The sequence below is a fragment of the Candoia aspera genome, chromosome 2, assembly GCF_035149785.1.
Source record: "Candoia aspera isolate rCanAsp1 chromosome 2, rCanAsp1.hap2, whole genome shotgun sequence".
In the NCBI taxonomy this organism is placed as follows: Eukaryota; Metazoa; Chordata; class Lepidosauria; order Squamata; family Boidae; genus Candoia; species Candoia aspera.
The window spans coordinates 105,281,113-105,293,319 of NC_086154.1; the positions used below are offsets into that span (position 1 = coordinate 105,281,113).

The following is a 12,207-nucleotide window of genomic DNA, read 5'->3' on the forward strand; positions in this document are numbered from 1 at the left end:
GGTGAGTCCCAATGTCCTATCCATTGGAAAAGAATTGTACAGCTTTATTTATTTAAATGATTTATATGGCTGCCCATCTCACAACAGTGACTGAATGACATGCAAAAATTACAACAACAGCTACAACAAACAACCCATGACATCCAAGGTTAAAACAATAAACCCCCATCACAAAAAGGCCACATCAGCAGCAGAATTCCTCTAACCTCCTGGTCCAAATGCCTGAGGAAAGGTTCATTGACCTTTTGTTGTAAGCAAGAAACATGAGCCCGAACTTGGTTTCTTGCTTACAATCACTATTTACAAGATATGACATGTGGAGATTCTGGGATGGCCATTCATTTTTGGGCCTGAGATGTTAATAGCTTGCTTCCAATCACCCTGGAGTTAGGCATTTCCCCTTCCCAGTGATGGGATTTCTCTTGACTTCCAGGTGAACTTTTAATCCTAAATGATATAACCAAGATCACTAGCTGCTTTTTGTGTGACAATATCTTCTGAAGAACTCCTTCCTACTACATTCATCTAAATTCTGTCAATGATTATTACATCTTCCTACAGCTGGACTCTCCATGAAAGGTACAAAGAAAGCACTTATCACATGGTTAGTTTCCCATGAAGTCCCTTGTGGGCCTAACAATAAAACTGATGCTGCTGAATTATTGCCCTTTCTCCAAGTTTCCTTACACATAACTTAAGAGGAACTAGCCTTTCATAATTAACTCTCACCTGAATCCGAATGAAAGGATTTAATTATAATTAACATATTAATCTTCTTTATGATATGAATCCACAAACACAAAAGAATTATTTGTTTCACTGAGTTCAGTGTGAACTAAAAATGCACAATTTCAGAAGAGTTTGAATCTATTCTTGTTGATGCAACTATTATTGCAAACTTTCTGGCTCCCAGCATTGAGAGCATGTAACATTGGCTTTGCAGATCCTACATTGATTGCTGATTGGTGTCCAGGTACATTGAAGGGGCTGGTTTGATGTATGCAGCCCTTCATAGCTTGGTGCAGGATCACCCACCCCATGCAGTACCAGCCCGACCAATTAGATCAACAAGGCAGAAACTAGTCCGAATCCCACACTTCCAGGAAGTTAGGAGAACTGAAGCAAGGAGATGCTGTTCTGTGTGTGTGTGTGTGTCTGTGTGTGTGGTGGTGGTGGTGGTGATGCCAGTTCTATGGAAAAGCCTCCCAGACTAGCCCCTTCTTTGCTGACATTTGAAAAATTTTTGAAGACAGAGTTTTTCAGAGAGACTTCTCTGGCATGATGATGCCATCTGTAATTTGTTGTAATTACTTTTATTATTTTTTTCAGTTGGTGGGGTTTTATGGCTATTTATGATACTGTTGTCTAATTTTGAACTTTATTGTGGATGTTTTAAATTGTTTTACTATATTTTATATAAGCAGCCAAAAGTCTTTTTGATTGCGGTAGAATGGAAATGTGTTTAATAAATTGATAAACAACTTATGCTGGGTAAGCTGCAGAGCGCTTCTGATCTGGAGAGGCTTATGGTCAACTCACTGTGTAATCAAACATTCTGCTGTGCCAAAGAATGTAATTTACAGTTTTTCCTGACCCTCATTATTATTATTTTTTTCTGGTCTTGCTGTTGACATACAGAAATCAAGCAAGAAACCAATCTTTTGTGTAGAAATTAAAGCTGGAAAGCTTTTCATAACTTGCAAACAAAAAGGAAGAGAAATGTCACCTCATAAATTCATGAGATACAAACTGCTATTTAAAGATACAAGGACAACTATGGCAAAACTACACTTGCAAAACTTCATCCAGCAAATGTCTACATTTACATGCAAAAAAAGGGACTTATGAAACAAGCCAGGTAATTTAAATATGGCGTTATTTCCATATGGGCCATTCCATGAGCCACTTGATATTACCAGAACTTACAAATTCTAGATAGAAGGAATTAAAACATTTTTTGCATAGTTTTTTTTTCTGAGTGGTGAATCAAGTATTAAAGGGGATTAAATGGATCGAAGTACTAAATTAGCAATAGTCTATTTTATTTTTACTATTCCATCTATAGGAGGCTTAGTGTATAAGTTAGGGCTGAGGTGGAATAGGTGCGCCCATGCTTGGGTTGGGGAAAAGAAGACTTGCACAGACTAGCCTGAATAGATGCTGCCAATGAATTTCCCCCTCCCCTTTCCTCCGAGATCAAGTCTTTAGTAGGACCCTAGCTTCAAGAATCATCCTAAAGAAGCATTCATCTTCTTCCCTAACCTCTTATTGGTTCTCTTCCTCAGGCAAAAGCTGCTCCTGGAGACCAACTTTCTCTTTAGTCTACTTCAGTTTGGGGAATCTGCACATATGCTGATATGTGCTGATAAAAATTCGAATGGTTTAGTTCTTTGTTCTAATGGTTTAGTTCCTAGGACATAGATCTTAGACTAGTTGTAACTCCCTCAAAACACATTCCCACTCTCCTTAGTTACAGAAAGCACAATATAAATTGGGCAAGAGGTCCTTGGGACACAGGGTGTGCAGACTTGTACTGTATAGATTTTATTGAAACAGGACTAATTGTTCCTCAAGGCATTTGGGAAGGTTTGAATAAGAAGAAAATATCATATTTAGCCAAATGGAAACTAGTCTTGAATGCTCCCTTGAAAAGGGAAACTTAGATATGGAAAACTCATCTGCCTCTGCTGCTGCACTGTTCTCAGCAGATCTAAGATGATTCTCTGATTTTAAAGATAACTTATCTGGGAAGAAAAAAACTGGTAAACACAGTGCTGATAAAGTGACTAGTAAGCCTCTGCAGAGGTTCAGTAATGCTTGGGCTAGATTTCTAAATGTTTGTAAAGGGCTAAAGAGGAATCTTTACAAGAACTCTCAAAGATCCTCTCCTTTATAAACAAAATGTACAGTTTTCTGGGCTGGCTACAGACATGATGCTGACCCTCAACATCAGTTTCCAAACAGAGCTGAAGGCAGTGCTAGAGTCCCGTCTTTGGCGAGGATTTTTTCTTGCTTAATAATTTCCTCAGAGCACCCTTCACGTCCTTGTTTCTAAGGCTGTAGATGAGTGGGTTCATCATGGGGGTGACCACTGTGTAGAACACAGACACAGCCTTATCCTGGCCTGTGGTAGAGCTGATGGAGCTGGGCCTCATGTAGGCAAAGAGGGCCGTGCCATAGAAAAGGCTCACCACCAGGAGATGCGAACCACAGGTTGAAATGGCTTGGTGCCGGCCCTCAGCTGAGTGGATGTGCAAGATGGCAATCCCAATGCGGCCATAGGAGGCAGCGATGAGGGTGAAAGGCAGAAGCAGCAGAATGGAGCCAAAGACAAACAAAACAACCTCGGCCTCTGAAGGGTCAGCAGATGCCAGCTTGATCACAGCCGGTACCTCACAGAAGAACTGATTGATGCGATTTCGGGCACAGTAGGGTAGGCGCAGAGCAAAGGCACTGACAACGAGGGAACTGAGGAAGCCACTCAACCAGGAAGCTCCTGCTGTCCAGCTACAGAAATGCCAGTTCATAATAGTGGTATAGTGTAAGGGGTGGCAAATTGCCACGTAGCGGTCATAGGCCATGAAACCCAACAGCACACATTCTGCTATACCAAACACTGCAAAAATGTACATCTGAAAGGCACATCGGGCAAAGGAGATGGCTTTATGCCTGGAGAGGAGGTGTGCCAACATCTGTGGGATGGTAACTGAGGAGTAGCAGAGGTCCAGAAGAGACAAATGGAGGAGGAAGAAATACATTGGGGTGTGTAGGCAATGCTCAACCCCAATCAACATGACCATTGTGCAGTTGCCTACTACGATAACTAAATACATGGCCAAAAAGAGAACGAAAAGTGTGGTTTCTCTCAGGGCCCCCTCTGCCAGGCCCAGGAGGACGAACTCGGCCATGGAGCTCTGATTGCACTGCTCCATCAGATGTGCCAGGCAGGCGGCCCTTGCAGAACTGAAACAGGAAGAAGAGTCAGAGAGAATTCATATTACATATCACTGCTCCCAATACTCACTAATTTTGCAGTTACTTGCACAGTGTTTTTCCCAGGGACAGCTCCAAAATGGGGATCAAACACCCCCTGATCAAGCACCCCCTGACAAATAGTTGCCTCCCCCACTGAATTTCTTGAATTTAATGCAAAAGCTTCTGTTTCCAGCCTCCAACATACAGGAGGACACAACTCACTCATCCAGAGATATAGTTTGTCCCTTTTATGCCCCAGCCCTGATCTCTTTGTTCCTGGTGACGCCTCTGCTTCCTCTCAGGCACTTTAAAAATCTGCCTGTAAACACTGAAAGACCTTAATATTTATTTTTCCAACCCTCCTTCCCTGACTTGTATCATTGTTTTTTTTTTTTTCCCTATAGAAAGCTTGATAATGCAAGGCATAAGAATCACTACAGCAAGAGAAGTTTGGGCTGGCTTGAGACATGATCCTACTCCAAAGTGGTCCTGCTTTGGAAGTGGACGTGGCGCATTAGAATGGCCTCAACCTGACTTGGTGTACTCCTGTTCCCAGAACACTCAGCTAGCAGCAGGGCCATTATAAACACGAATGCATGTTTAAACATGCAGCTATGCGGGTTAAACCGCTGAGCTGCCGATCGGAAGGTCGGCGGTTCGAAACCGCGCGGCGGGGTGAGCTCCCGTTGCTCGTCCCAGCTCCTGCTCACCAAGCAGTTCGAAAACATGCAAATGTGAGTAGATGAATTGGTACCGCTTCGGCGGGAAGGTAACGGCGTTCCGAGTCGTCATGCTGGCCACATGACCCGGAAGTGTCCCTAGGGACAACGCCGGCTCCAAGGCTTAGAAACGGAGATGAGCACCGCCCCCTAGAGTCGGATTCGACTGGACTTTACGTCAAGGGAAACCTTTACCTTTACCTTATGTAGACTTTTAAAAAGGAAAACAAGTGTAAGGCTAATTTTTAATAATTGAACCCCTGAAGAAAGTTTTCTTTCTTTCTGGACACAGTAGCATAGAATGGTAGCTGCCCAGTGTCTCTGAAAACTGCCATGACTCCATGGCCTAGAGCAGCGTTTCTCAAGCTTGGCAGCTTGAAGATGTGTCCAGCTGTGCTGGCTGTGGAATTCTGGGAGTTGAAGTCCACACATCTTCAAGCTGTCAAGGTTGAGAAATACTGGCCTAGAGAAGGGAGAATGGACAGGTCTTTCCCCCCAAAATAGGCTCTTCCTCACCATGATATTTTGTTTATACTAAGCATACAGGATCTGTCATAACAATGGTGTGATATAGGGGGAATTATGCCTGCTGCTTTCCAGGTGTAATTCTGTCCACAGCTTTACAGCTACAAGGCATCTTCTCCCTAATCAGTCTGGCTATGCACCATCTTTGCACGATCACTTTGTACCAGAAATGTTGGCTGGGCAATTGCTTGCTGTTATTGATTTCTGTCCCAATCTAAGCAACAAGATAGTTTATTTAAGGAAATAGTTGCAGACAAACAATTTCCCCTCCCCTCCTTTTTTCCCCCCACAAAAACAGCATATGCAGAGAGACATCTAAAGGTGCTTCAGCATATTGCAACAAGTAATTCCTTTTCTTTAAAATACAAGCCCAGAACTGCAAGGGCAAACTTATTTGTACAATTGTATATCAATGTCCCAGTAAAGCAAGCAAGGACAGGCAACTGGCTACCCTCCAGATCCATCAGTTTCAGATAAGGCCAATGGCAAGAGGTTGCAGGAGCTGTATTCAAAACATCTGAAAGGTACCTAGTTGCCTATCCATGCTTGAAGTTGATTTACTGTGTCTATTACCTTCAAGCTCTAAGCAAGCACTCTGAGTATATCTTGTGATATATATGTGAAACAGAACAGTTCTTAAATCCAAATGATGAGGGTCTGGTCTCCATGTATTAGCAAAATAGTCAATGGTCTCTTGATTTTGCAATCAATCTTTTACAGATCACCTCTACATATTGTTCTGTTTATAACTTCTGACATGACTGATACTCTCTGCATGGACGTGGAGAAAGGAGAGCTTTCCTAGCAATTATTTTGTTAATTGCAATAGCAAAAGATGAACTACTTTGCCCTGAAGCAAAATGTACAATGGGAAAGTTTGTCCCATCCTGGGAATGGCCAAATGTGCAAGAGGGGAAGTCATTTATTTTTTTGATGGCTTGGGTAAGTTCAGACCAAAAAAGGGAGATTTTTCTCTCCATTCTAGAGACTTTCTCCTTGAAGACCTACACTACAGATAGCCAATCTGATATATATGTTGATTACAATTCTCACTTCCCCCCAACACCCCACCCCCCATTCATGTCTAGCTATGCTGGCTGTAACTAATGGAAGATGCAGTCAAAACGTCCAAACATTTGCCTGTACAGCTGAATTCTAGAAGTGAGGCAATGACAGCTGGAATATAGGAAATGATGAAATCCTTTCCAGAGGTTAAACTAAAGGTCTGCCTAGGTGTCCAAACCATAATGGCCCATTAGATGTCACAGTGAAGTCCACAGTCATGTGATAAATGCAATAATTTTTCCCCTTTTTGGTCTAGTGGTTAAGGCTCCAGACTAGAAACCAGGAGACTGTGAGTTCTAGTCCTGCCTTAGGCATGAAAGCCGGCTGGGTGACCTTGGGCCAGTCACTCTCTCTCAGCCCAACTCACCTCACAGGGTTGTTGTTGTGGGGAAAATAGGATGAAGAACGAGTACTAGGTATGTTCCCTTGAGTTATTTATAAAAATATTAAAGGCAGGATTTTTAAAAATAGAGCTCATCTAGCCTCTGTGGATTGATGTAATTCCCTTTAAATACATCTTGCTACTGCAACTTGTAACAATGAATTTGGTAACATAGTGTGTAGTATTATATGCATTTGGGCAGAAGTCCCAGTGAGACTTAATTCTGAGTAAGAATGTAAACAGAGCTAGTGTTAAGGTGCTGGACTAGGACTAGTGAGAATCAGGTTCTAGTGTTCCAGTAGACACTGAAGCCAGCTAAGTGCCTTTTGGGCCAGTCCCTCTCTCTCAACCTGGGGAAATCATATTTTGTCTTTGAACCTGCGTTGGATCAGCATGGTAAATTATGGTCCATAACTTTCAGTGAAGAAGCCTTCAACCTGCAATAAACTGATTTGGGCTGATAATGATAACAACATCATATATAAAGCAGCCATCCCTATCCTGGTGCCCTCTAGAGCAGTGTTTCTCAACCTTGGCAACTTTAAAATGTATTGACTTCAACTTCCAGAATTTCCCAGTTAGGGAATTCTGGGAGTTGAAGTCCACACATTTTAAAGTTGCCAAGGTTGAGAAACACTGCTCTAGAGGACAGAACATCAGGTGTGATCACCCCAAGCAAAGCTGGCCATGCTGAGGTGGCAGGGGGATGGCTGTTAGGAAAAGCTAATATATCAGGGTGCACAGTATGCAGTTATTTTATTTATCTTGAACCTCCTGGTCATAAATGTCATCAGAAAATCTCAAAGTCTTCCATTACGAGAGAGAAAAGATGACCAAATTGTAATTTCTAGTTACTTTCTCCACACTGAATACATAAATATCTCCCATCTTCCCGCCCTGAGAATAATTTATTAATCAAAGTTGTATAGCCGCCCACCTCACAGAAAAGTGACTCTGAGAGGCTAATAATAATAAGAACAATAATAATAATAAATAATAATAATAAATAATTTCACTCAACTGCTTTAACTTTTCCTTGTAGTAAAAAAGATTAAGCCAGTTGAAACTTTAGGGTGTCTTTCTTCCACTTTCTGCCATAACATTTTTGAGGTTGGATGATTAGAACTGGGCACAGATTTTCAAATACAGCTCCACATAGTTTAATATAAAGACCTAATTTTCAATTGTATTTTAGAATTCTTTCCTTTTAATTTCTAAAATTGTTTATTTCATTATAACCATACACTCCAAAATTGCCAGATTTCTGTCCTGGATAGGGAAAGGGGATAAACTCGTTTTCTGATTAGAACTACTTTTCTTTTTCTTTCTTTTCATTGCATGTCCTCTCCAAAGTTGTTAGTAAAGAAGGGGAACTTATTGATAATAGTTTTTTTGCCGCTTCATGTTTCTTCCCTTACAGATAATAGTTCAATCATACTATGGAATGTAGGAATAAGGTTTGGCTCTTCTTTTCTCTGATCATACCTCTACCAAATTCTGATCCCAATTTTCTCTACTATTTTTAAGGTAACAGTGAGTAATTTCATTTACAGAAGTCCCCCTTAACATCTAATTTAGGCCAATACGCATCTAAATAAATGCTGTTTTTCTTTGGCTACAAGCCTAGGCATAGATGACATTTTGTGGAGAGAGAGACAGATGAAAAAAAAATCAGGAAACTGCCTTTTATAGTGCCACTAAGCAGCACAGATCACATTAATATGATGGTTTTTATTGGTTGCACTGCAAAATCTGGGCTTTTGCAAATCTGTTATATTTTTCTGCGCAACCAGTTGCTAGAGGAAGAATAACACGATATAGCACTGGAAGCAAACTATGTTTAATATTGGAGGTCAGAAATTTACTCAACACTAAAAGATTTGATCATCTGATTCTGGTAACATCTACACTATCACATTTTGTTTTCTGGGTCTAATACTGTGCACATGCATCTATTCCTCAGTCCCCTCCAGATATAAAACTTAGAATCTTGGTATGTTTTCAGAATGAGAGTTGAGAGTCTCAAAGAATTACATGCTTTTCTTTGGCCCTTAAAACATGCTATGATCATAGACAGAATAATCGCAGTCCCCTTGGGTAGATGTCTTTTAGTAAGGTATGCTGACATCCACTCCTATCTCTGCTGTAAATTGTAAGTATGATGCTATTAGAATATCACATATGAAATTGACTTTCATGTTGATGGAATCAAATATGTCACTGGATGAATGAGAGAATGCCTGATGTGTAAAAATTACTATCTGTTCTATTTTCCATTTCCCAAATAATCATTTTCTTAACAATGACTGGGAGAAATAAATGAAATAGCATTTGACAGAGAATGTATACATTTTACAGCAATAATGAACAACTGTTTTTCAGAAAAACCACAGTAGAACTTTTAATGGTATGCCAGGACAAAAATTAATTTGTCTTAAATTAATTATATCCAGTTAATATGATTATTCCCACATATGAAATATTTTCCTCCTACTGGCACTTAAAATATACAGATTGATGACAACTTTTGAAAGGACTTAGGGTCTATCACCAGAGTTTTCAGAAACCTTAAGCTCTGCACCTTTGCTCTATGATTGGTAAAAACAAACTGCTTTATTCTTAGTAAAAACTTGTTTAAATCAATGCTCTACGTGCTATACAAAAGAAAGCTTTTTCAAAAAAAATATGCTACAAATCTATAGGATTTTTAATTTTTATATCTATAAGATCTTTGATAGGTGGATAAATTTCAAAAGAAAGAAAATTCTTAGGGATTCCAGTGAGGCCTATTTGGGAAGCTTTGTAGAAAAAGTACATTTGTCATCAGGATCCAAGACTCACAGTCCTATTACAGTGAAAGGAATCTGTCATTTCATAATATTCAAGAATCCATTAAATAATACCCATTGTTTGAACTATTACCAGACAATCCAATGTTCAAACAATGCATAAAGAAAATCAATTCACAAAACATACTGAGCCCAAGTATGAATTTACTTGCATTATTTTGGTTTTCCAGGCATGCAGTCTTTATGAAACCCAGAGATGAAATGACTTTGTTGCCAAAAGTATTTGATCCTTCAGATATCAGACACAAATGGAGTAATCAAGCTGCCATGTAGCATGAAGTCCCATGGTGTCAGACATAGCCCATTATAAGATGAAAGTGCTTGTCAGGAAGTCCCAAACCGCACCTTTGTCACAAACTGAAGCATCTCCTGGGGACTATAGGCACAAAGAAGCATGAACTTTGTTCTGCCTTTGATTCACATCCATAGCTAATAGTGACAACAAGCTATTTTGAACTCTATAAGGGGTTGGTTGAAATGGTATATGGATTTTGAAGGTCTAATGCAAATAGCTTATCAGAAACATGCTCAAGAGGCTACTTTTGTGGGTAATTTCCATGTTTTGGAGATACATTGCTATTGTCCATACATTTACAAATAGGCTGCCATTTCTGACAAGGTCCCTCTTGGAATCTTTTCACATGAGTTCTGGAAAAGGGCACTTTCATAATATAATGCTTTGCCTGGAGTTACTCTTCTTGATATGATTTGTTTCAACAGATACATTTCTTGGACGGATTTTTAATGTTCTTTTTCACATCTTAACCACTATTACGTTGTCATTTCCACACTTATTGTAGAAATGTTGAGCATGTTTTTTTCCACCTCTGATGCCTCAACTTATCTCAACCTTCATATGTGTACATAAATGTAACTATTACTCAAAAGAAACCAAAAGTCTATAGAATTATAGAATGCAAAAAACCAGAAGGTCCTTAGTACATTCCTGTTCAATAATGGGTTGGCAAAGTAGAGTGCATAGCATTCCTGACCAGTTGGTAACTGGTTCTGCTTAAATACTTCTAGCAAAGGAGAGCATTTCTCCTCCCCAAAACAGCCTTTTCCACTGATGAAGTTCTAATAGAATATCAGATTCAAATAAGAGAACGTTCCCTATGTGGTATTTTCCAAATATGTTGAACCAATTCCCAGAATTCTCAAGCAGGATATTTATTGGGTAGTATTAGCTCCACCTTTTCAGCTGATTTGAATTCCAACAAGGTTTTGTTCTGTTGTTAAAAAAGATGGGGAGTTGGGTTTAATGCATACCAATGAACCACTGGTTTGCTGTCAGTGGATTTAAACCACAGAATCCAATTCTGGAGCTGCTGAAATTCATAAAAAAGTTGCTGTTGCATTTCACCTGAATAGTAGTTTACCCATAATCAGTGACACTTGAATTAAATTAGTGACACTGAATAGGTTTATTCTATAGTGGCTAATAAGTGGAAAATCAATATTTTGGGGTGCCATTTTTATTGACTCTGCCTCTTTTAGCCCCATCCACTTTTTGAGTTGGAATGCTGAATGCTCATCTCATTTGCATCAATGCAAACAGTCTCACAGTATTATTTTTGTGAAAACAGTCACACCACCAATTCTGTGTTTGTGAACTGCATTCATTGTATTCCCTACTATGGGATGATTAGAATGAAATTTCTGCCTTCTCTTCTCTCAGCTCTCATTCAGTTTGATGAAAGAAAATTGATTTTGAAATTTGAAATCAGAAGCAAATTTCAATTAAACTCTCACGGGTAGTGTGTGGTGGTGCTATACTCATTCAGTTAGTCACCAAGGAATATACAGTATAAGAACATTCTCTCATTCACTGTGCAAATTTCTTGCCAGGGCACTGCAAATTTCTTTTCCCGTTTCATTAGTTCCAAGGGAAAAAGCTTGAGAAAAACCTCCCATTGGGATTTTTCATAGTGTTGCTGCTACAGTTAAGTTCTGACTTGGAGAAGGTGTTTTCCTTCCCCAACAGAAATTAGTTGAAGTCATCTACCCAATTTCTTTTGCCACAAATGTGATGGAAAACTTCAAAATGTCATTTGTGCCTACCTCTAAATCAAGAAGTGTAGGAGCTAACTCTGCCACTGCACTTTGGAAAAGTTTCTGTCATTTAACATGCACAAGAGCCATATTATTTATTTGTACAATTCCTATTCTAACTATTAAAAACACACACACATACAAAGCGATAACATTCACAGAGACACAGCTGCACACCAAACTGTCAGTAAACACTAAATGGTAAACTCAATATATTAATACTTTAAAAAATATTCTTATCTACATATAGAAATATTGTAGTCAGTTTCTAGTGGCATTCCCATCACATAAGGACTGTGGAAAGTGAGCAGTTCCATCTTGCACTATCACAAATGGGGCCAGAAACCTTGCTAATGCCCTGAGGGCTCCTAACAATGATTTCCTTTCCTCCTGTGATGAGAAATTCTGAAAGCAAGTTTAGCTTTAATTGAAGGTTCCTGCTAACAAATAAATGAAGATCATTTCTTTCTAACATTCAGTTGGTCTACTGTTCCAGCCTCTAGAAGGACTTGGAAGCCCTGTGAAACAAAATAGGTCAGGTATGTGGCTGAGACCACAGATACTATATTTACTTTTTTAAAGTCTGGGATGCAGCTGGGCACTATACATAGCTGCTTTTGCTCAAAGGACAAGGCTACAG

The 12,207-nt window shown here is 39.6% G+C and overlaps 1 protein-coding gene across 1 annotated transcript; it reads right to left on the reverse strand.

The window, feature by feature from the left end:
- Nucleotides 1-2,978: 2,978 nt before the first annotated feature.
- Nucleotides 2,979-3,932, reverse strand: LOC134490035 (olfactory receptor 2D2-like). The gene has a single exon (XM_063292920.1). It carries the CDS (start codon nucleotides 3,930-3,932, stop codon nucleotides 2,979-2,981), a length of 954 nt encoding a protein of 317 aa, XP_063148990.1.
- Between the last annotated feature and the right edge of the window lie 8,275 nt (nucleotides 3,933-12,207).